Source organism: Drosophila hydei, unplaced genomic scaffold (genome assembly GCF_003285905.1).
Source record: "Drosophila hydei strain 15085-1641.00,03,60 unplaced genomic scaffold, DhydRS2 tig00000379-arrow-arrow-pilon, whole genome shotgun sequence".
NCBI lineage: Eukaryota > Metazoa > Arthropoda > Insecta > Diptera > Drosophilidae > Drosophila > Drosophila hydei.
In genome coordinates this window covers 427,501-452,873 of record NW_022045720.1, presented here as the reverse complement: position 1 = coordinate 452,873, position 25,373 = coordinate 427,501, and the positions used below count along the sequence as shown (strand labels likewise).

At 42.3% G+C, this 25,373-nt stretch overlaps 2 protein-coding genes across 8 annotated transcripts in view; one reads left to right on the top strand and one right to left on the bottom strand.

Annotated features, from left to right (window-relative positions):
- LOC111601641 (cAMP-specific 3',5'-cyclic phosphodiesterase) overlaps positions 1-25,373 on the bottom strand; it is a 113,238-nt gene that overhangs the window by 17,632 nt on the left and 70,233 nt on the right. For 4 of the 7 annotated variants that reach the window (XM_023318310.2, XM_023318311.2, XM_023318316.2 and 1 more), the window contains 2 exons: positions 8,065-8,241; positions 1,606-1,644 (listed from right to left, as the gene is read on the bottom strand). In XM_023318310.2, coding sequence (XP_023174078.1) covers positions 1,606-1,644; positions 8,065-8,241 — 216 coding nt within the window. Of the gene's footprint in view, positions 1-1,605; positions 1,645-8,064; positions 8,242-15,843; positions 16,997-25,373 lie in introns of those variants that run through there. The other 3 variants (XM_023318314.2, XM_023318315.2, XM_023318313.2) reach the window with 3 other exon arrangements.
- On the top strand, positions 13,703-15,460 carry LOC111601642 (katanin p60 ATPase-containing subunit A-like 2). The gene has a single exon (XM_023318322.2). It carries the CDS (start codon positions 13,762-13,764, stop codon positions 15,280-15,282), a length of 1,521 nt encoding a protein of 506 aa, XP_023174090.2. The 5' UTR covers positions 13,703-13,761; the 3' UTR covers positions 15,283-15,460.

Below are 25,373 nucleotides of genomic sequence, written 5' to 3'. Positions count from 1 at the left end.
GTCGCTGCATGTGGCCAACTGGGCAACATATGGCTGTAAGGGACGCTGTTGCGCAGAGCTGCGGTTGCCATGGCCTGTGATTGAATTTTCCCAACGACAGGCTACGCCTGCCCCCACCCCACAACAGGCGAAGCCGTCAACCTCTCAGATATTTCCCATTTTCTGCTGTTGGCCCGACCGAAAATTTCGCATTGCTCACACAGGAAATAGGAAATGTTTTTCATATTTAAATTAGCTGCGCTGCAGCGAACGCCTGCTTCTTCTTCTTCTTCTACTTGTTGTTGTTTATATCACATCTTTGGCAGCTTTCATTCAGCCAGCGTCCCTCGACCAATCTGCGCCTTTAATTGCGCCGACAACAACGACAAATGATGACTGTGGCACGCGGAACGTCATGTGAGTTGCTCTTCGAGCCAAAACAAAACAACGTGATGTGACTCACGTATGAGTTCACATCGCTTGCTTACCACACATGTTTCAAGAGTTATCAATGCGAATCTGAATCGACTTACGAAAATTGCTTTTGCCAAAGTTACGAATGCAGCTAGAGTTGATCTAGTTGATCCAGCTTACGCAAGTTTCTTAATCGTATATGTTTATACACGGCATAGAGCAAGTATAGTTTAGGTATATCAAATGTGCATGGCAGTCGATGGCTACCGATTGCTGAGATACTCTGTACCTTGGGCGAATAGAAGAAGCGAGAAAGATCTAAAGCTGGCAGATTATTATTATGTATATATATCTTAAGATCTTTGTCATTCCTTGTCTATATATATGACCATGGCTGAAGCTGCTGGCACTCTGAGAGTTACCTACTTACTGCTTAAGCTCCTTTCGGACCCATTGGCAAGTGGAGGCTGTGCAGCACAGCAGCTTATAAGTACTCTTAGAAGCAGCTCTCTTAAGTTAATCTTCGTTTCCATTGACTTTAAATGCCCTCATGCAATAGTCTGCTACTTAAGCTTTTGTTCCTTGCCTTGCCTTCAAGTAATTGAACTATTTAATCCGAATCAAAGTTTCGTAAGCTGTGCAACATTTACATATGTATAGAAAATTCCTGCCACTTTGACGTCGCTTTTTATCAGATTTATTTTTAATTTTTTATATAGAAATTTACCCAATAAAGTGTATAAACTGTGACTTCCGTTCACCCAAAACAGAGTATAAATATATTTTATCTTATATTTGTCTGCCCAACATGCCCAAAATGAATAAATTTACTAAATAATTCAAATAAATATAAGAGAAATAGAATAAGAAAACAAAAACTTGATCCAAAATGAGTGATGCATAGAAAATAGCGTCAAATGATTATTGATTTATGTTTTAATTTTTGCAAATATATTTATATCTATATCAAACGGGGCAAGCGTGCAACTATGCAACAATACAAAAGGAAAGGATCAATTAAAAATAAGACAACAACAACAGCAACATCAACAATACAAACATTGAGTGCGGCGCAAGCAAACAATCAGGCAGACAGAATTAGAGATATGGATTATATAGTTTAGATAAAAACAAACAAAAGAAGATAGAAAGTTAGCTAGATAGTTAGATAGATAGATAGATAGATAGATAGATAGAACTGGGCATACGTACGATCTGTCAATGAGTATAGAGGCCTCCTGTTCTTTAAACCTGCAAAAGGGTTACAATAATAAACAACGATAATAGTACAAATAACAATCATAAGTAGATAGGCTTAAGAGATAGAAGGTGAACAGTACGAGTACGCAGCACATGTAAGCGATTGCCAGCAATCGACTCTTGCAACAGACAACAAAAGTAACAAAAGAAAACAGTAAACAACAATGAAGTAAAACTAATTTAACGGAAAGTCAACAAAATTCCTTCGGCTTTTCAAAATTTGTTGTTTTCAATTTTAGTTGTAAATAATTGACGCTTATTTTATAGTTAAGCTAGATGCAAATGAAAACGTTAACATAAACTGTGTGTAAATGTGTCTCTGTGTGTGTGTGTGTCTGTGCGTGACGCCCTAAGGTATGCAATGAGTGGCAAATGGAATTGAAGCAGCTTAATTGAGACATCACGTGCAGCAGTTAAACGATATGTTCATGGGTTAGCTATGTGGGCAAGGGTCAGCTTAGGTTGTGACTCGTTGCCTGCCGCTCTGACGTAGACAATACGACGGCAATGACCTCGTCGGCAATTGATAGATAAGCGACTGGCTGCTCGGATAGAGGGAGGGGCGAGCGAGTTTCATGTCATGACGTCATTCTGTTGCGCACGTCACAACTGCAGTCGCTCTGCCTGCTGCACACAAAAGTCGAAGTTGAAGTGTTGACATTTAGCAAAAAAAAAAAAAAGACATACAGACAGACACGCACTGGCACACACATGGCTGTTGTGTCTCTGACTTGCATTTTAAACACTTTGCAAATGCCAATGGCACCGACGTACACACGCACACAACAACGTCCACTAGCCACGCCCCTTCTTCTTGGTTTTGCTTTTTGAAATCGTGCTGCGTGTGTGTGTGTCTTCTTGTGGTGTTTGCTGCATGTCCCACAATCGAACAGGCAAACACACCTGCTATTTTTTTTGCCGCTTTTCGCCTTGGCATTTAACGCAAATTAACGCCTGAATGGCTTTCAGCGTTGGGCTATCAATTGCTTTTGGGCTCGTCCTGCACTTCGATCCATCTGCAATTAACGTGTGTCTCCACAGCCACAACGGCTGACTGTGATGCCAACTGATTTGTAGTCGACTTTGAACAGCTTTTTCAGCTGCCTACCAAACGAGCCAGGCAAAAGCAAATATGTCAGAGTGTTATGGTTGCACGACGTGCAGATACCCTATACGTTTTGTTGTTCTTGTCTGTGTATAGAAGTGATAAATACACATTTTAAAATAGTCTAGAAACTGAATAGCAATATTTGGAGGCTTTAGCTTTAAGGATATACATGTTATCGATTTGGTACAAATTTATTAGCCTTGAATTTAAAGGTTTTTTATTATGTGAAAGATTTTTCTATTTGCAATTCTTAGAAACTTAGAAACCAATATTTGATATTTGACTAGAAGTTTATTATCGATTTCATGTAACATGCGAACATGTTATCGATTATTAAATATAAGCCTGATTCAGCTTGATGACATACGAGATGATAATTGAAGCAAACCCAGACAACTTAACGCACTTGGCTGTTGGTCTGTATCGAGTTATTACTTATATTTTATTAAACTAATTTTATTGACATTATCACATAAAGTGAAATATTTTGAATGTCTTTTGAATGCATAAAAAGGTAAATATTGTTTAATCAAAATGAAGTCTGATTTAACCATATACCTTATATACCTTATATCGATATACCTTTGAGTATGCAATTACATATAATTCGTACACTCAATAAAATTCAGCTTCAACTCAGTAAAAGTTTCTAGAAATTGCAGCTTCAATTCGAAAAGCAACTCAATTTTTTGCTATTTCTTAATCCACTCTCGCTCTCACTCGCATTCAGCTAACATATTTAATTGAATTATTTGTGTTGCTGTTGCTATTTTGTTGCCCTTGATATTTGCCAGCCGCAGTCAGTCAGCTAATTATTTGTTATTAGTGTTGAAATCTTTATGAAATTTTCACTCAACTTGTTCGTTGTCGTTGTCGTTGTCATGACAGCTAAGCTGGGGCCAGTCACTGCCAAAGTATAAGGTATATATAACCAAGTGTGTGTGTGATTGTTTTGATGTATGTGTGTGTGTGTGTGTGCGTTTGTGTGTGTGCTTGCAATTGACAGGCTCATCAACAACATTGTTTGAAAGTGGCAGACTGGCAGACGAGGGAACTGCGATATGTCTCACCAAAAATATTCAAGTTGATTGAAAGCAAACGCAGCAAACGGACCTTTAGAAGACGTCCGACTGGCAGCAAATGTCTATAGAGAAGGGGGCGACGGGCTGGAGGCGAGCGTAACTAGAGGCCTGCCAAAAACTTTAAAGCAGACCCAAAACTTTTTGGCCTGGCCCAGTCAGGCCGAAACAAAAAAAATACAAAAAAAAAGAAAGGAAGACGTACATAAAGAAAGCCAAAAGAGAAATAAATGCAAATTGCGTTGCTGTCGCTGCCAAATGGCCGAAAAGGGAGCCAACAAAATACCAAAAATACCGAAAATACCAACAAAAAATATATATATATATGTATGTATATATATAAATATATTTATTTTCAACTATGTATAATTAAATCGTTTCTATGTTCTAGCGCCACTGGGGCCACTGCACTTGGGGGCACATCTAACTTTAGCCAGCCAGCCAGCCATGTTTTGCGACACAAGGACACTTTCGCTTTGAGTCCAAGAACAACATGAAATGTATGTATATGCATAGAGGTTACCTAGATTATATAATGCTGATGGCACACACACAAATTCCAGCCAAGTATTTGCACTCGACTCGAATCGAATCTTCAGAGTTTCATATGCAAGAGCTAATCATTTCTGTGATTTATAAAAGAAATTTAGTTGAGACAGCTAAATGTTTGTCTAGTGTTAGATTTACTATGTGATGATGATGATCAATCGATCGAGGAATATAGATAGAAACACTTGTGCCCTTTAAGACAAAATATGTGAACTATGAAGTTCAGCATGGATCGTTCTGGTCCCACGCCAGTGAGCTGTAGCTCACTTTTTTTTTCTTTGCTTACACATCTCATCCAGCCATCAATCAGCTAACATCTTATAGTATTATTTGATCACATATAAACACTTGCATGCTGCGTGAACAACAGTTTGCAGCCAGGGAACAACATACAATAAACACCAAAACGAATAACAACGAGACAGTTATAAGAGTAGAGGTGGATGACTATATTTACACACAACCGAAACTGAAGCAATGATATGTTAAGATCTTTAAGATTGCTCATATATATATATATATATATATATATATATATAGAGAGAGAGAGAGAGAGAGAAGGATGCAGATGGCACACAAATAAAGCAAATTAGTATGAACAGAATGCTGATCGATGATAGCTGAGAAATAGTTTTAGGCTTGATAGCTGAGAGTTATGGAACTGAGCTCGGGTTGTGGTGCTGTGGCATTGTCGGTGCCTTTCATATTTCACATCTGATTTGGCTGCAATGTGTATAAGTGTATACACTTGATGGGCAAACGCTTCATTTGTCGACTGCTGCGGTGGCGGTGGCGTGGTGGCGGCTTTAAGTGTTTTGCGGTCCAAATATTTTTGCAATTTTTCATCTGCGTTTTGCGCGATATATTTTAGCGCTTTGGCCTTTGCGGCTGTGGGCGGTGGGCGGTGGGCGGTGAGCGGCAGACGACGAGTGCCAAGAGACGTGTAAAAATAGCTGTAAAATACTTGTCTACTCAAGGTTGCATTTGGCTGCTGGCTGACCAGATGCCCGGCTAATTCCATATGGTGTTCGCTTGTTTTGTTGTTTAGCCTTTTGACATGATGCTACCTGATGCTTTGATATCGTTCATGTTGTTGTGTGTAATTATTGTGTTCTTGTTGTGCATTGCCGCAGCAGCAGCAGCAGCAGAAGCAAAACAAAAAAACTAAAAAGTTGTCGCACCTCGGGCATAAGAGAAAATTGTATTTCCGGTTTCCAGTTGTGTAATGCTTGTTAATGCAATTCAACTGTGTCTGGGTGTGTGTCTATCTGTCTCTGTCTCTGTATAGCTGTTGGCTCATTCATGTGTGTCATGCGAGTGGCATTTGCATGCATATTTGGTCTTCAGGTAAAGCTGACTAACTAATCAAAGCCCAAATAGTTCAGCAAAATTGTGGGTAAATGTTGTTTGTCATCTTTTGTCAGAGCTTCCAAAAAAGTTGCCATTGCTATTTATTCCAGATGCCTGCAAGCGTTGTCAAAACAATGGTCAAAGCCGGGTCAACTCACGGACCAGAGCACAGAGCAGCTGACGCCGGACATCAGACAACGGACAGCGGACAGTGGACAGCGGACAACACACTAAAGCCGTAAAGAGCATATAGACTGTTGGGTGAGGTGACGTCTCCGGAACTGCTGGAATGGAATTTTTGCCAAAGAGGCAGCCAGATGTGGCAAAAGGCTTGCTATGAATTTCAAAAATGCCATCAATGGGACGGCTCCTGACCACCAGCAGATGATGATGTTGCCAACTTTGCTCTAGAGGCGGCGCTGCAATGCCATTGAAATGTGGCAAAGTGCCTCAAATACCGCAAACGATGCTGCACATTCATTCACACACACACACACACCCATCCACACAAGTACCCACACGCACACTCATGTATGCAACATAGGTGTGGCATTGCGAATTGTGGCAGCATTTCCAGCAGAAAGAGCAAAGGCAGCCAGACAATAGCAACAGATGTTGAAAATTGGTAGAACAAATTTAAGACTTCTAAATGAAAATGTTCAAAATCTAAAGGAACAGCAACGAAAAGCCCACGGGAAATTCTATATGAGCATCGAGAGTGGTATTAAAGTAATAGACAAAGTAAAAGAAACCATCTGCAGACGGTGGAGGCTGTACTCGAAATTAGTAGTCGAAGAAAAGTTGTCAAAGCAACGCGGCAGCTGCGGCAAGAGCCCTCCAGCCAGTTGGCCAACAAGTGTTGAAATGCTACTGGAAAACGTAGCAGCAGAAAGTGCTAAGTTTCTACTAATTCCACAACAGCTTTAACACTCAGTTCTTTTACTCCTATTGCGCCTTCTACAACTCTTGCAGTACCTTATATATTGCTCTTCCGCTCAGAAATAGAACAAGAACTTAGAGAGCAGGAATAGGAGTAGAAATTGAAGTTCTAGTCGCAACTCTTATACCTTAGTATAAGATGTGTAGCATAAGAAGTAAATGTAAAGTGTAATAGGAGTAACAGTTCTAGTTTTAGGCGCACTTCTTATACTACAGTATAAGAGGATTAGTATAAGAAGCAAATGTGTGTGTGAGTGTAATATGAGTAGAGACTTGAGTTTTATTATAGTATAAGATTTTTAGTATAAGAAGTAAATGTAAATGTAGAAACAGAAATTCGTGTTTTCGTCGCACTTCTTATACTGTAGATGTTCAGTATAAGAAGTCAATGTATGGTAAAGTAAAGTAGAATAACAGCAGAAATTCAAGTTAGTCGCACTTCTTATACCGTAGTATATAAAAAGTAAAGTAAACTAAAGTAAGCTCGTAGTAAGAGCAGTTTAAATGTAGTAAAAGGAGAGGGAAGTTCTATAGGTCAAAATTATACTAGAGTAAAGATTCATAGTAGTTGAAATTGTAAAAGTTCAAATGGGGTGTTATAGGTGTAGTAGTTATAAAGGTGCAATAGTAAAAAGTAGTAGTAAATAGTTCAATAGTAGTAGTAAACGTACTAGTAATATAGGTACACTATATACTTGAATGTAATAGTAAAAGTCATAGTAGTAGTAGTTGAAAGTGTTGCCAATATAGAGTAAAAGTGCTAACAGCTATACCGTGGGTAGGCGCAAAGAATTGAAATAGTAGTAGTAGTTGCTGGGAAAGGTACTAACAGACGTGGGAGTAGTAAGCTAAGTGACAGTCAGAGATGTTGGGTAGGTACAAAGAGTACAAATTATATCTAGCATAACAGATATAGGTACAGGTACAGGTACAGGTACAGGTAGGGGTAGAGGTAGTTGAATCACATAAAACATTGAATAACGTAAAAATAGTAGTAGGAAAAGTAGTTAGTAGTAGCACACGCTAGCAAAGCCTAAAGCCGTACATCTTAATGGAATAATAAAGAGCTGCTGAGCAGTTGTCGTTCAATGTCAGCTGTGTCTTAGCCACTTTGCTGTTGGAATTCTTGATTATGCTCTTAGAATATTCATATGCATATGTATTTGTAGTTGTCATAGAAAGTTTGTGATATGAATGCGATTATGCATAGCTTATGAGGCTCGTGAATGCTGTATAAGAACTCAAATCATATTAAAGCATGTAAATGAAAATCGAGATGAATTCAAAGCATAGTCGACACACCAGAGAAATCAAATGATTATAAAACCGAAACGAAAACATTGTCCATAGTATATAAGGTGAAACGGTTTAGTGTTTGGCACTTACCTTTCGCTAGCAATGCTTGAGTTCCTGGACATTGACTTTGGTGACATCTCAAAGTCCGAGTCGGAGCGATATAGAAAGGATTCGCGACGTTGCGGTAAATTCTGTAGAACCAAACCAGCGCTGGGTGAGCCGCCCTCAAGTGGTGATCGGGCGCCCTGGCCATTTTCTACATCGAAACTGTAAAAGGAAAAGACAATTATGAAATATTATGCAATACAATATTATTTTGAGCTAGTCGGTTTGAGGCATTCAATAACTTTACAAGCTGCCCACTGTGTGACCCCAAATAATTGAAAGTCAACGCTTTTAGGCCAAACTTGACTCGTGTTATAGACGGCCCTGTTGACTTGACACAGCGAACTTTTCAGCGCCAAACGGAAGACAGCAGCCAGAAGTGGAGTGTGGTTAGGGCGTATGTAGTTAGCTATTGGGGCGGGAGGGGGTTGGTTAGAGCGATGACGATGACGATGACGACGACGACCTACAGGAAACGGAAGCGCGCCTAACAAGGCGCTTTTAAAGTTTTTCAATTCGTTAGACATTTTCGCCCTTTGTCTGCGTCGACATCAGCCTCGCTTGCTTATGAAAACTTTTGCGCCAACTCGGCTAAAAATGTAGCGGCGCCTCATACACGCGCACAGAGACACCCACTCCCAAAATGGAGAGGGATACAGCCAGCCCAAAACTCCAACCCTACGCTCCGAATGTAGCCAAGTTTATTGAGAACTTGAGCTGAAAGTTGACTTCACTACAGAGCCGCATTTCCCTAAGGCCGTGTATTCAAGTCGCGCCAAAGTTGTGCCACTGATCAAGTTAACGCGCGGTTGCAAGGATCAACTTTTTAACTAAGCCCAACCAACTAGCTGGCGTTTTAAAATAACCAGCATATTCTCTATTCTCTGGCGCAATTCCGATTGTTATCCATTTTGTTAAACAAAGCAGCCTCGATTACATTAGCTTAAAGCTACACAAGCTTCCACTAGTTGCGTAAGGCATACGATACGTATAGCATGAGAATTGATATGATTCATGGTTCCATTGACTTGTTCTACTGAACAAATTCAGTTCCACTGAACAAGTTCAATAGTACTACTGAACAAGCTCAATAGTTCTACTGAACAAGTTCAGTTCTACTGAACAAATTCAATAGTTCTACTGAACCAGTTCAATAGTTCTACTGAACTAGTTCACTAGTTCTACTGAACAAGTTCAAAAGTTCTACTGAACTTGTTCAATAGTTTTTATGAACAAGTTCAATAGTTCTACTGAACAAGTTCAATAGTTCTACTGAACAAGTTCGGTTCTACTGAACAAGTTCAATAGTTTTAATGAACAACTTCAGCAGTTCTACTGAACAAGATCAATAGTTCTACTGAACAAGTTCAATAGTTTTAATGAACAAGTTCATCAGTTCTACTGAACAAGTTCAATAGTTCTACAGAACAAGTTCGGTTCTACTGAACAAGTTCAATAGTTCTACTGAACAAGTTCAATAGTTCTACTAATCAAGTTCAGTTCTACTGAACAAGTTCAGTTCTGCTGAACAAGTTCAACAAAGCGATTCAACTATTGATTCTGAACGACTCAAAAGGAGGTATCACTCTTGACACGTGCCAGTAGAACATAATTCTAAAATTAATGTATTCATCAATAGGAATTACTGGTTTAATCAGCTGCCCATAGATGTCGCTATCGTCTCAAAGAGTTGCACGCTAAAGAGAAGAAATGAAACGCTAATGTCATTTGTCTTTATGAAATGCAATTGCCAGCTATTTGTAGCGTGGCTCAGATGTGGCAATAGATATAGAGAGAAGGAGAGAGAGAGAGAGAGAGGGATAGAGAGTGCGTGTGCGAGAGCCACACTCTGAGGCAGGCATCAATCTAAGGGCGTTGTCATAATTAAAGAAATTACATTCATAAGCAGAAGCAGATATCGTGCGGGGGCGAGCTGGTCCTTAGCTGGACGCTGTGTGACGCAGCTGTGTCCTTGTTTGGCGGCCTTCTCGTCCAGCCGCCGTTGGCATTCCTTATGCTATGGCTCCTGTTGCCATCGCCTTGAAGGCCATGACGCTTTTGGCAGCGAAAGTCGTAAAGAAAAATGATGTTTTAAGTAAAATTTATATCGGGGTCATTAAGTAAACTTGGCACAAAGTTGACGCTAGCCTCTTATTGTTGTTGCTGTTGTTTTGCCCCATTTTATTGTTGTTCTTGCTGTTGCCATTGTTGCTGTTGTGCGCAACAATGTCGCCATTTACCATGGCATACTTTGTAGCACTTTTCAAAAGTTATGAGGCAGGCGTAGTGTGGCACAGTTTTCAGTATTTCAGTATTTCAGTATTCGTCTTTGGTATTTCAGTGTTTTCAGTTTAAAGTTTCAGTTTCAGTTTCCCAGCAGCTTTATATATATACACATATATATATATATACGCATACACACACATATATTTATTCATATATCGCAGCAAAGTTTTACTTCATTTAACACACGCACACAATGTTGCAAGAGAATTGAGTAATTTATGTGCGTGTGTGTGCGCTCCAATTGTTCTTGCTGCTACGTGGACCTGGCTGATTAATGTCGTATGTCGTCAAGTTTGCAGTTATTCAGTCAATCCCTTATTCATTTAGCCATTCAGCCAGTCGTGCATACAATCATTTCACATCCAGCGACTTCCTACTTAACAAACTAATTAAGTTGGCGGCATTGCGGGTCTTAGCTGGCCTCTGACTCTGCCTCTGGCAGCAGTTGAATCTATGCCGCACCAACACAATCAGAGCACATAAACACACACACACACACACACACCCATACATAGAGAGAGCTTGTGACACACTCATCACAATCAGCTCGGGCCGTTCATTTATTTGCACATATAATTAGGCGCATGAGGAGCGACAGCCGTGGGGCACATTTCCTGCCTACTGCCTACTGCCTGCTGCTTGCTGCTAGCCTACTTACCACAACAATGGCAATCTGTCTGCCCCCGCTGTACTGCCTTCACCTATTGTCCTTATCCCCCCGGCTAGGTGTTGGCATTAAGCGGCTGCTCGACTTCTCGTCTGACGGCTTAAGCAGCGACGTCGCGCAGCAGCTCATTTTGGCCTGCAAGTATGCAACACGCACGCCACTCGCTGCTAATGGGGCACGCAACATAAGTACATGTTAAGCTGATTTTAAAGCCGAAACTCAACTCAACTCAGCTCAGCTTAATGAATTGCTACCCTTTCATGTGCTCATTGTCTTGTTGGCTTAGTGAATTATTGAGTTGCTCGCAATTTATGCCATCCACTCGCATTTCAGACTCATTAATGTGCTGGCTTACTAATGCAGCGGCCAATGAATGGATTCAATGAACGTATTCAAAGCTGCACTGATATAAGACCTTGGCCACAATATTCCCAACAGCAGCAGCAGTAGCAGCAGCAGCAGCAGCAACTGTAACTGAAACCAAATCCAAAAACCAATCCAACGACACATGCAGCACTTGTGTGGCAGCTGCTTTTGAGAGACACACACACACACACACACATGTGGAAGAGGAAAAAAACTATCACAAGGCCATTAACAAAAGCCTGAGACTGACTGCCATATGCATTGGGCATGCAAGGCATGGCTGGGGCCACGGCAGCGAGACGTGGACGAGGCTTGCGTTTTGCCCTAAAGATTCGAGAAGCTGGAGGCATTGCCATTGCTCTGTATAAACCAAATTAAAAGTGCGAGCGAACAGCATGCGATATGAAATGAGCACAGACACGCACACACACACATACACACATACAGAGCACAGCATCAGTCATGCCACACATACACACACACACACATACCTAGTCACCCAGCCAAGCTGCCACCCGTTTGGTGCGCCTTGCAGCTACCTTGGCTGTTGATGTTTTTTTTAAAAGGCAAAATGCTGATAGGCATGGCAGCTGATGGGCTAGAGGGCCAGGCAAGCGCGGCACTGTTGCATATGCATGTTGCATAATTTTTGGCCGTGTGGAAAGTAGCAAAGCGAAGGCAACTGCTGCCAAAGTTGCGAACCCATCAGAATTTCGTTGATTTTCATTTCATTGCGTCGCGCATTTGATTAACCGTTGCAACAGCTGTCGCCTGGCGGCCACCAACAAAACGAAAAACCAAACAAATTGAGCATGCAACATCTTGGCAGCATAACGCGCGACGCACATTGCACAATGCACATCAGCCGGCGTGACTCACCAATGCGCATTAGCGGGCACATTGGCTACTTCATTGGGCTTGGAAGCAAGGAATTTCAACAAATTTGCAATTTATTTTTTTTTTTTTCATTTTAATTTTTAGGAAAATAAAATTTTTTTGTAAATCTAAAAGTCTTGAGCTAACTCAGCTTAAACAAAAATTTATATTAGTTCTATAAAATTGTTTTTATTTTATTAAATAAATAAATAAAAGAAATTGACAAAAAAATCAAGAAATTTTGTTGCTGAAGCTAACCTTGAGCTAGTTCAAGTCAGAGGTCCATAAATTTTATATTTTCGTTTTTAAAATATCTCATTTTTTTTGCTAAGCTTAAAGAAAAGTTTTTGCATGATTTTTCGAAAATACTCGAAAGTCTTCAAACAATTCGTCTCTTCTTTATCAGATCTAGCTAGTCAGCATTTCTATATCTGCGCCGTATCTCAGTTTGACGTAAAGACAAAAAGAAGTTTTAATCTACGAGTCCATTGGAATATTTTGGCCATGATTTGTAGTATCACAATTTCTGATTAGATTTCTATACGCCTTTGATAAGCTCAAGGTCTTTGAGGAATGTGGAAAATCCCTATGAAATATCAATAATATTCATTAATCGAGTAACTCAAACAACGCTAAATCTTATATATTTATATATATATATAATCTATATATATTCTCAATATACTTGCGAGCTGAAGAGCATTTCGACTCTAGTGTGTGATGTTTTCGGTGATGTCTTCACGCTCTGCTCAATTTTAATTAATGGCAGTGGCACACACACACACACACACACACGCACACACACACATATTTGACGCACGCGGATCGTGGCAGCTGAACAGATGCCAAACGGCCCACTGCATCTATCTACTAATCAGGCACATTTTCTGGCATCTCGTCACAGCATTCGTATCTTCTTGTTGACTTTTGCGGCTGGGCATATTTGCGGTTCTTCTATAGTCAAAATGTTGATGACTGTTTGCTGCAGCTTGCGGACTGCAGCCAATGGCAACGTTTGTCATGCGCACAGTGGGCAAAAATACATCGTAAAGCAGTGAAATTTATAAATGCTTGCAATTGTTGTATAAAGAGACTTTTGATGGACTTTAAACAGATAATTCTTATATATATATATAATTTCCCATAACACTATGGACTTCACCTTATATTAGTATCGGAGGTAGTTAAGAAATTTGATGCTTCAGCTTATATATAAATTGCTATGCATTTAAATTTGTCACTATTTTCAGGCATCGAGCCCACTGTGCCACATTGTGACGTTGCCCTGAACAACCCGGACGTGTTTGTTATGACAACCCTGTTTAAGGCAGGCAAACAATGTGAATGTTGTCAATAACGTTTAGCTTCCAGTTCGATGAGATAGTTATAGTTAGACGCAGAGCAGTTAACAATAGATAATATATATATCTATATATATATATATATATATACATATATACCTATACACACTGGGATAAGCTGTCAGCATGAAGCCCCAAACGAAGTATGGCGTTGCGGCCACAGCCGCGTCCACGCTGCTAGTGGAGGATGTGCGAAATTTTACCACTCGTCGACGCAATCTGCTGTATCTGATGCATCGCTATTTGCTGGAGAATGGCTATTATAATAGCGCCGAGACACTGAAGGGCGAGGGTCGACTGACCGAGGAGTACGAGGTGTGCGACAACGTGGACCTAGATGCCATCTATCTGGACTATGCAAGCTATTTCAATATGAAGTTCGGCAAGTATCCGCGCGTGCTCAAAAAGATGGGACCTAAGCTCAAAGTGGAGCTCAGCTCGACCAAGGGCGCCAGACCAGCAGAGCAATCAGGGTCACAGTCGCACTCCCAGACCCAGTCACAGTCACAGTCGCAGTCAGTGCAGCGACCTGGCGATTCACAGGCTTTTTGGCATGCGGGCGTTGGTGCAGCAACTGCTGCGGCTGCCGCCAGCTTGGCCGCAGATTCTCAGCAGCAGGGACCTGGCCAGCTGCAGGCCAATCGACTGTCGCTGCACATCAAAAAGATGGATACGGCCGAAACGATGGCAGAGCCACGGATCGCTGCATTCAACGAAATCGAGCATGGACATGCGGGCGACGATGCGCTGTTCGCCTCGCTCGAATGGCAGTCGCTGGCTGAGCTGGTCAAGACGAGCATTCTGTGCGAAGACATCAAGCTGCGCTGGACGGACATCTGCGGCAATCACAGCGCCATTGAGCTGGTCAAGGAGGCGGTCCTGACGCCCATCGAGTATCCGCAGTTATTTGCGCATGGCCTGAAGCCTTGGCGTTCGTTGCTGCTGCACGGCCCGCCCGGCAGTGGTAAGACCTATTTGGCCAAGGCTCTGTACGCCGAGACGCGCGGCAAGGTGACATTCTTTAATATCACGGCCAGCATAATGGTGTCCAAGTGGCGCGGCGAATCGGAAAAAATACTGCGCGTTCTGTTTCATATGGCCGCGCGTCGTTCGCCCTCCGTCATCTTCTTCGATGAGATTGAGAGTCTGACCTCGAAACGTGATCGCGCCACCGATCACGAGTCATCGAAACGCTTCAAGAACGAGCTGCTTCAGCTGCTGGACGGCATGGAGCATACGCTCAGCGGCGTCTTTGTGCTGGCCAGCACCAATCTGCCCTGGGACATCGATGAGGCCTTTCTGCGACGGTTCGAGAAGAAGCTGCTCGTACAGCTGCCCACTGCCGCCGAACGCTCCAATCTAATCAGTCGCCTGCTAGGCACCACGCTCAGTCTAACGCCCAAGCTGTTGGAGCAGCTGACAACCCTCTCCGAACACTTCACTGGCGACGAGATACGTTTGGCCTGCAAGGAGGTCAGCATGCAGCGTATGCGCCATGCCACACGTGCCTGCCGTGAATCGAATCCGCCGAAGGAGTCGCAGGCCGCACAGGAAAGCAGCGTAGAGCGTGCCTTCCAGCAGATACGACCACTGGGCATGAAGCTGCTGGCCAAGCACGAGCAGTGGCAACAAGAAAATGGCTCATGATTTTCCAACAATTCAAATTAACTCAAGTCTAACTACCTATAGAATTCATCGCATAACACTAAACACGGGGATTTTCATGTTCTGGGAGGTGGCGCCCGCACAAACTACGCACAAAACAATCTATTTTAGGGCTCTAACTGAGGTTTACTGATTGCAAATAAAGAAAAAACTTAAGTTAACACACTAATATATAGAAATATAATTGAATGAGTCTAGAGAATCTGAAACTAACTATGCCAAAGACATGAGAAAGGCTGAAAGGAGGGCGGCAAAGGGAAGACCAAAGGAAATCAATAGAAATGGATTCAGAATGATCCAGAGTTCCTTGGGTATGGCTACAGCTAAGCGATACGAGCCTATCCCGAGTACAAATAGAAATTTTCTAAGAGTCGAATCATTTAAGGCCCAGCTAAGCTCCTTTCAGATAGTTGTCAATATTGCTTTGCAGTGCAAGGTAGGGTTAGAGAGAGATAGAGAGAGAGAAAGAGAGGGGAAGTAAGAGTTAGTTATTTGAAGTTAGAATAGACATGTGGACGCAGCGTGTGGATGCGCTAGCATTACCTTCCGGTGGTGCGACGTCTGGCTCCCGCGATGGTCATGCGGGAGACATTGCGGCGAATGCGTCCACTGGACCGACGCTGGCTGTTGTTGGGCACCGAACCAGCTACCGAACGGCCACTGCACTCGGTGGTCGTTGAGCTGCGCCGATCGCTGCCGATCATAACGTCGGAGCAGAGCGATGAGGACATGATCGATGCGGCTGATCGACGTTTGCCGCCCGTAAAGGTACCGCCACCAGACGACGAGGTGGTGGTCGCTGAGCTGTCGGAGCGCGAGAAAAGTGACGAACGCTTGCTGCGACTGCTCGAGGTGCCAGCGGCATCCTGTATGTTGCTATAGAACTGCTCCGTTTCACGATCATAGCTGGCTGCCTCATCATCGTCCATCGGCGGCCGTTCCTCATCCTCAAACTCTTCCGCCTCGGTGGCCATTGTATCGCTGCGCTGCGTCAGTCCGCGCCCACCGTTCGACGACGACGAGCCCGTCTGCAGCTGATAATACTCATGTTGACCATGGCCAAAGTCACGCGATCCTCGCGAACGGCTGCTGCTGCCCAGCGTGCGATATGGCGCCGTTATGGTGGAGCCCGAATTGCTAGTGGTGCTTGTCGCGCCCAGCGAATGCCGCTTGCTGCCAGCTCCAGCGGCAGCTACTGCTGCTGCCACATGTGCCGCTTCGCCCTCGCCATCGCTTTCGCCACCGCCAACGCTGCCGCTGAATGTGACTTCGTGGAATTTGGAGGATTTGCGACGTGTGCGCGGCATATCCTCCGCATGGCCATGGCCATTGCCCATTGTTGTGATGGAGGAGCGCGGGCCGTTATTATTGTTCAGCTGCTGCTGCTGCTGCTGCTGCTGTTGTTGCTGCTGCTGCTGTTGCTCCTCCTCGTCGGCGGGCATCAGGGTCAGCGCCAGCGGTGGTCGTCCAGCTGCGGCTGCATAAGCGCGACGCCGACTCCAGGGGAAGGCGCGTATAAATGCAAATATTATAAACAATGTGGCAATCATATTGTGGTTGGGTTCGTTGGTTCGTCTGCTGTGGGTGTTGGCGGTCGGGTGGGTGGCTTATGCAGTGGGTCTAGTGGTGTTGTGCTGGCATCTCGAATTGAAATTCGTTGAATATTTTCACTTTTTCGTTTTGCAATTTTCTTTCTTTTATTTTGCTTTTAAAGAATTCGTTGGTTTTATTTTAATTAACTTAAATTTGATTCGTGTTTACTTTTAATATTGCACTTAACATTTTATTAGCATACAAAGCGCTAGGGAGAACGAGAGAGCTAGATGAATATACAAGCTGTTAGAGAGAGCGGGAGTGAGAGAGACAAAACGCACAGCAATTGAAACGGAAACGGAAACGGAAGTCAAGCCGACACACACAAATACAGAGAGACAGAAAGAGAGAGGGGGAGAGAGAGATGGGTAAAATAGAAAGAGAAACTCAGAGAAACAGAATGAAACTATTTTATTATAGTATTCTAATAAATTTGATTCGAAAACTAATTTCAATGCATGGAGCTTAAGTGAAAACTTTTTTCCACTCATGTTTCGCCATTTCACGTGAATTGCCGACACCAAATTTAAGATAAGAGCAGCTAAAGTTTCCATATGCTTACATTTTCATGTTACTTTGAGTAACGTTCATCAGTAACCATAGTAAACCGCAGCCTATTGACTGCGACAGAAAGGAATAAGTCTTATCTAATGACCGACTAATAGATACCCGAACAACCATCAGTGTACATAGTAAGTACTAGTCATATTGGCTGTTTTATAATTATCTGCACACAGAATCAAAGCACAGTTTACTAAAGCAGTAATCATCGACCAATAGATACCTGAACAGAATCCCCTATGACATATGCTATTGGCTGGTGCAACATTGACAGACTGATGGATACCCGAACGTTCATTAGCTTCTATAGTAAGCCTAATTCCATTAGCTGTTATATAAAATCAAATAAAAGTTAATACTATCTGAACTATCATGGATTAGCACCCAAAGTAATCATAATTCAATTGACAGTTCAAATCAAACAAATAAGAGTTTTGTAGCGCAACAATGACTGACTAATAGATACCCGGACAGCATTCCTATTCGCTGTGAGTTCTCTAAAGTATTAATGGCCAACTACTAAATACCTGAATTATTATGTATTAGCTTCCATAGTAAACATAAGCTGTTGCATAAAATCATTTAATGGTTATTTAGTGCATCAATGATCGACTAATCAATAGCCGAAATAAGCATTTTAGGCTTGCTGTAAGTCTTTTACTTGAATACCTTTAGTGTTGGCTATATAAATGGGAGCATCTACCCAAAGCTTAAGTATTTTGAGCCCATAAAATATATATTTTAAATCTTTCAAGGTTCTCAGCGACGCACTGACATGATTTGATTGCTGCCACGCCTTCTGCTGCCTTTTCACAATTTCCATTCCTAGGCCCTTATCGAATCAATCAGAGTTCAGCGTGAAAATGAAAAACAACATCAAACAAGCATCAAGACAGTAAAATGGAAAATTCGTATTAATTCAATTTAGTAATGAGCTAAGTAAATTTGTGGCAATCGCTTGGCATGACAACATTTGTGCACGTTTCATTTGATCGAGTGGTTGACTGATTGAATGATTGACCGAGTGAGCCAGTGAGTTAGCGATTAAGTGGCTGTTGAGTGCGTTGCTTGTTTGGCTCCATATTATGCGCAATTCTGATGGTTAGCATTATGATAATCAATGCACAATTATGGCGCACACTTGCACAACAGAATGCACCCAGGACTAACAAGCGAATCGAACCACTCTGGTCCACAGTGCCACCCACAATGCACGCACTAGAGTAGACGCGCTCCATGACCTGCGCTGCCTTGTTAAGCGCACAATTTTCCAGTTGCGTCCTTAGAAGGCATTATTTATCTATATATATATATAGTATATAGTATACAGCTCATAAGTATGTGCTTGCACTTATAGTTAAAGCTATATAAGTATGTGTTATTAAAGTAAGCCGCTTAGTTGCCAGTTTTGCGTCAGTTCGAAGTTCAATTATAATTGAAATATGTTTAAGTAATGCACTGCAGCCGCAGCAATGTAACTGACAGCAGGAACTGTGGCAGCTGCACGAACAGCTGCAGTTGCAACGCCAATTACCTCAAGTGCTCAAGTGCTCGAGTCGCTTGGCTCGCCTGTCATCAAAGACAATTTCAAATACGCATTCAATATTCCATAGTTAAGCCATAATTATATATAATTCAATATTTCATTTGATTATAGTCAAGTTGACAATAGCTTTTGCCACGGCCATGGTCACGGCCAGGTACACGTGGCCCAGCAGCAGCAGCACCTGGCCATCTGTTGGCAGCCAGCGTCACAATTGCCACGCACAAATTTTCAATTTGTTTTAAATTGCATTAGAGCTCAAATTGTCTAACGACGGCGTCGGGCTGAACTGCATGAAGGAAGCCCAAGGAAATTAGTCTCTGAAATTTTTGTCTCTGTGTGTGTGTGTGTGAATGCTTGTTGCATTTCATAAACTTCAACTGGCTCGATTAACGCTGAGTTATTTGGAAGCATTTTGAGTTTTTATATATATTAATTTATATATATATATATATATATATATATATATTAAATATATATATTTAATCAAGCACATATAGAGCATTTCAATTACACGCTTCATCTTCATTCAATTATATTTTATTAAAAATAAAAAAGAAGAAAAAATGTTGAAAAGGCTGCGCACATTTTGCTATGAGCCTTGCACAGAGTGCAATAACTACATACATACATATAGCTACACATGCATGCACACATACATATATATATATATATATATATATACATGTATACATGCATGACATGCAACAGAAGCTGCGCTGGCAAACAGCCACAGGTACAAGCAGCAATTTTTCTAGCCAAGCAGCTCGCGCTCACATCTATTGCGGCTGGCTTATCGCGCCCGGCAGGCTAGTCACACTCGCTGCTGCCACTGCCACTGCTGCCACTGCCACTGCTTAAGTGTTGGTAAACAAGCTAGCAACTCTCGCTGGCAAGTCCGTGCCTCCATTTGCTTTGCCTCGGGCGCTGTTTTGCTACTTTTACAGCGACTGCGCTCGACAACCGACGCCTGGCTACATAATTCCTTTCAATTTTTTCGCTTTTCTTTGGCAACTAATTCCAGCAAAGTAGAGCACAGAGAACAAGAAGAAGACGAAATAGGGAAGTAGAAAAAAAAAAAGTGAAAAGATTTCTTCAAGTTGCAGCATCAGCTAAGCAAGCCAAAGGCAGCCAACTAGACCAACAGCAGCAGCAGCAGCAGCAGTAGCTAAGCCCAGCCCCAGCCCCCTCGCCCTACCTCGCCATACAAATTCCGTGTTTTTGTTGCTGGCTGGCACACTCTCGGGGGCGAAATTTAAGTAGCAACAAATCACTTCATTGTTTGCGTGTTTACATAATATTTATACATTGTATTTCTGCTGTCTCGCTCTAGCGTGAGGCCTGTTGACACGCTGCGCGCCATGTTCATTAATAAAGCGCAACGACGAAGTCCCAAAAAAGTATGCTACGATATTTTTTGCGCGCTGGACAGCACAGCGAGGGCGAGCGGAGTACAGCGAGACGAATTGAGCACAGTCAGATAGCCAGAAAAAGGACTTTAGACTGCGCGTCGCCAGCCAAAAAACAAAAAAAAAAGAGGAAAACCTGACCAAAGCAGCGCTAGGCCACTGGCCAGGCCAACAATTGGGCGTGTTTGCGACTAAAGATACCCTGTAGCTGCAGCTGACTGTAGGAGCTATGAGTTCACGATATAAACATTGGCTACATTAGTTCAACAAAGTGACTAGGGATGCCCAGCAGCTGGCTATGGGTTCATAGAACAACACTCAAGCAAAGTGCGACTAGAGATACTCTGTATAACAACAATATGAATGTCGCAAGCAACACTTACTCAATGCTTACAGGGTAGCCAAAACTTTCATAACAATAGCTGCAGCAGCGCAGCATTTTACAGTAGTTTTGGAAGTCATGCGTTGAATGACAAATGTGGCGCGACGCGGAAATTTCAATTACATATTATATATATAGATATATAAATATATAGGTACATAGATATATAGATATATAGATATATAGATATATAAATATATAGATATATATACGTATATATATGTACACAGTATAAGCTAGACAAGCTCAAGTCTGCTGATCTGTTAGCCAATGTGTGTGTGTGTGTGTGTGTGCGTACGTAACTAACGAGCAGCCCAATGACGTCAAACAGGTCGCAGAGCAGCGAGCAATCAGGCCAGGACTCTTTAATAGCTTTAAAAGGCAGGCGACTCTGTATGTATGAGTGAGTGTGCATGCGTGTGTGTGCATGTGTGTGTGTGCACTTAAATACAGCTCAGCAGCAGCAGCCTCATCATGATGACGATCATTATCATGATTGCTGCAATCATTAGAAACATCATGAGGTCGTCATAGTTGCAACGTCCTTCCCTCATAAATAATGTATTACAAAAAAAAAAATATATATATATAGGAGAGCGTGTGTGTGTGTGCGTGTGTGTGTGTATAAAATACAAAATCCAAAATGCGAAATACGCTTAATGCAAAAACATGTTTTATACATGCAGAGTGCTGCTGCTGCTAGTGTGTGTGTGTGTGTGTGTGTGTGTGTGTGTGAGACCAAGTGCATTAACAGCCAGAAGGCAGAAGCCATTGCATAATGCAAAGCATATTTCGTTGGCTAAGCGATTGGTTTGGTTGCCCGCTGCGACAACATTGCGTATGCGCAATTTCACAAATACTGAGAGCCCAATGCCGATAACCCATTCAATAAATACACACACACACACACACAGAGTATGAGCGAGTGAGATAGCGACATGTTGTTGCAGCTGCATCTCGCTGATAGCCAAATTCAATTATCGTTTTCGGCATTAACAAACGCGTAACGTATTTATTAATTTATGCCAATTTCCAAATATGGAAAATTCAGAATGATTCGTGACAAGCGCATTTCATGAGTGATTACTTTTATAAAATATATAAATATAAATATATGCCCATATGTATAGCACAGAAATATATACATATATATATATATATACATGCATAATTTAATGAATAAATCATATTTCATATGCACTTTAATCGATGCACTGCAAATATTTAAGGTTAAGCTCAGTTCACGTTCGAATTGCTTTCATTAAGATTGTTGTTTACGCAGCTTGAGTTGATTAAGCAAAAGAATTTTAAATAAATAAATAAGTGAAATAAAACTCAAAGACTTTGTGCATTTCTTTGCAAATCAAAACTAGTTGAGTAGGGAAAGCGAGAGAGAGAGAGAGGTAATGAGAAGGAGACAGCAGGAGGGAACGAGAGGCACTATCGAATCACATCTGGACAATTGTCAAATATCTATCTAGAGAGACTGGGAGAGATAAAGAATTAGAGAGAGAGAGGGAAGGGAAACTATAAGATAGAAATATCGCATGAGGGAGACTTTGAGATAGAGAATAAGAGAACGAGAGAAAGAAAGAGGTAGAGGTAGGTAAAGGGGTAGAGAAAGAGACTGGGAGAGAGAGAGAGAGAGAGAGAGAGAGAGAGAGAGAGAGAGAGAGAGAGAGAGAGAGAGAGAGAGAGAGAGAGAGAGAGAGAGAGAGAGAGAGAGAGAGAGAGAGAGAGAGGAGAGAGAGAGAGAGAGAGTGGGGGGGACACTCAGCCTATCTCTTGCTCACTGTTCCCCTTCCCTCCATCGCTTTCTCACACTCTCTACCATTTCTCCACTCTCTCTCTCTGTCTCCTATTCTCTCTCTATTAATAATATTGAACTGATTCTCATATCTTGACAATTGACTCTATCAGTTTTAGAGCTGGCCAAGGGCTGTCTCAACTGCTTACAACAAATTTTGTTGGTTTTTTTAGTCCAAGCACTTTTGATCTCTCTCTATCCCTCTCTTCTCTCTTTATTACACTTTGGCAACGGCCTCGCCCAGCTTGTGTGCCGCCCTTGTGACTCGCTGTTTAAGCTAAAATCCAGCTGCTGGCCCTTGGCTTTAACGTTGTTTGGGGCCCAGCTGCAATTTGATGCTTTTGTGTTCGGGCCTTCAACAACATAATGATAATGTCGATGGTGCTGATGATGATGATGATGATGATGATGATAAGGTTGATTATGCTGATGTTATTGCTGCTGTTGTTATTGGGCAATGACGATGCCATTTTCAATGAATCTCAATGCAAATGCTGCCCAAATTAGTGTCAAACGTATTGATTCACACACACACACACACACACAGATGACTTATACAAGTAATCGTTGTTGTTGTTGCTGCTGTTAATAGCGTTGCAATTTGTATATGTGTGTCAACGTTTCTGTTGTTGTTGTTGCTGCTGCTGCTGCTGCTGCTGCTGCTGCTGCTGCTTCTCCCTTGGCGCCTATGTGTATGCCATGAATTTGTAGCTAACACACTTAACCCATTTGCCACGCCCACTTTGCTGGCACCCTCCCCCTCACACACACACACACACAGCAGCACTTTCATTCACTTTGCTGCATGCTGCATGCCATGTGTTGCATAATATACAAAATGTTTTGCACTTTAAAAATTGTTGCCCAAAAATTTCAATTAAACTCAATGACAGCATAATTAAGGGGCGTGGCCAGCTGTTAGTTGGGCTGTGCCTATGACCAGTGCTTGAACGTTGCATGTGCATGCATGTATGAGTGCGTCAGTGTGTGTGTGTGTGTGTGTGTGTGCGTATGCATGCTCAAAAAGTCAATTGATGTCAAGCGGACAAGAGTTGACACCCACATGAAAACATCTTCATAACTGGGCGCCTGCCAGTCAGTGTGTGTGTGTGTGTGTGTGTGTGTGTGTGTGTGTGTGTGTGTGGGTGGGCGTATGTCACTGTGTATCTTGCTTTTTGTCTTTGACACTTGGCTCGTGCTCAAAACTGTGCTGGCAGCATGCAGGCAGAGATACCATGACCAAGCCAAACACGACGAACGATGATGTTCACCAAATCGCTTTCGCTGCAATTTCACAAAGAGTTTCTGAGCGATAGCCAACGGAGCAGTGCTCGGTGCGAGAGCCAAGCGATTTGTTGGCGAAAGCGTTTTTGGGGGCAACGCCTCGAGCGCAACATCAAAAGGCGTCACAGTGGCTACCGCTGCCAAGGTAGCGCGCCAGCCACGCCCACTTTTGGTAGCTGGCCCAGCTTGCCAAAAATGAAATCACAGCGGCAAATGCAATAAAAATAATCACACCAAGCAAAAAGAATAATAATAATAATAAAAATAAGTGAAAAACAAGCAAAATGTGGAAAAGGCGAAAATGTTCCATTTGATTTTTTTTTTTTTTTTTTGGTTTTTAAAAGGCCACTCTGGCCATGCCACGCCCCTTGCTGCTACCTGCCTTTGGCTTTCATCTCTTTATGAGCCGTAATTTCTTTTGTGATGGCAAATTGAGCGGGAAAATTGAACGGACGTTTGCAAAATGGCGCCTCTGATGACGTCAGAAAGGACGGGACCGCACAGCGAAGTGGCAATGCGAGCAAGAAGCAGAAGAAGATGATGAAGAAGACGCCGTCGTCGGCAGCGCAACAGCAGCAGCAGCAGGGAAAAACAATAATTTTTGTTGCTGGGGTTGCGAGTCGACTCGTCCGATGGCTATAAAAATAGCTTAGCTTGCAACAAATGTCACGTCAGAGACATCGTCTATCCTAACTACCCAATACACACGCACAGCCACACACACATACATATATATATGTATGTATGCCTGAAGCTAACTCACACCGAAGGCACATTCAAGTCGAGCCATTTGACAATTAAATGGTGCGCTTGTCGGGCAAAACAATAAGTGGGTGCTGAGCTGCCGCTGCTGCTGCTGCTGCTGCTTCTGTAGGAGTCGAGCAGCAGCTGGCGCTGGTGGACATCTTAAAAATGTTGAGCATTTTGGTATGGGTAAAAGGTAATGACGTCGCTTTTAGCGTGCCAGTCGAGCCAAACTCAATTAAATGTGACAGTGGAAAATGGCTGCCTAAAAGTATGCTTTATGCGCGCGAAAAGGCATCGGAAAAGCCAAAGGCAATGGCAACGGCAACGGCAACGGCAAAAGGAAGAAGCAGACGCAGCAGTCAGCATGGCTGGAGTGTTGCTTGTGACAGCAGCCAGGTGCGACAAATACTTCCACACACACACACACACACACACACACTGAAAGACAGTCAGAGGCAAAAAAGCATTTAGAGTGTTGTTCCGCGAAGCAAAAGTGGGCGAAACATTAATTGACAAATTTTCATTTGGTTAGAAAAGCAGCAGAAAAAAAACTTCAATTCAATTTGAATGTCAAAAGGCAAAGGAATATTTTGCTACTAATATAAACTACTTTCAGAAAGTGGAAGATAACATTTCTAAGGCACTGTCGTATTCTGTGTCGTAAGTGTACGTTTTTTGCTTTTTGCATTTTCATCAATTCAAGTTAAGTTATTAGTTCAGTGCTGAACAGTATTTAAAGCAGCAAAC

Excerpts from the sequence above, each read along its gene's own strand:
- LOC111601642 (XM_023318322.2), top strand. The coding sequence starts at position 13,762 with ATGAAGCCCCAAACGAAGTATGGCGTTGCGGCCACAGCCGCGTCCACG.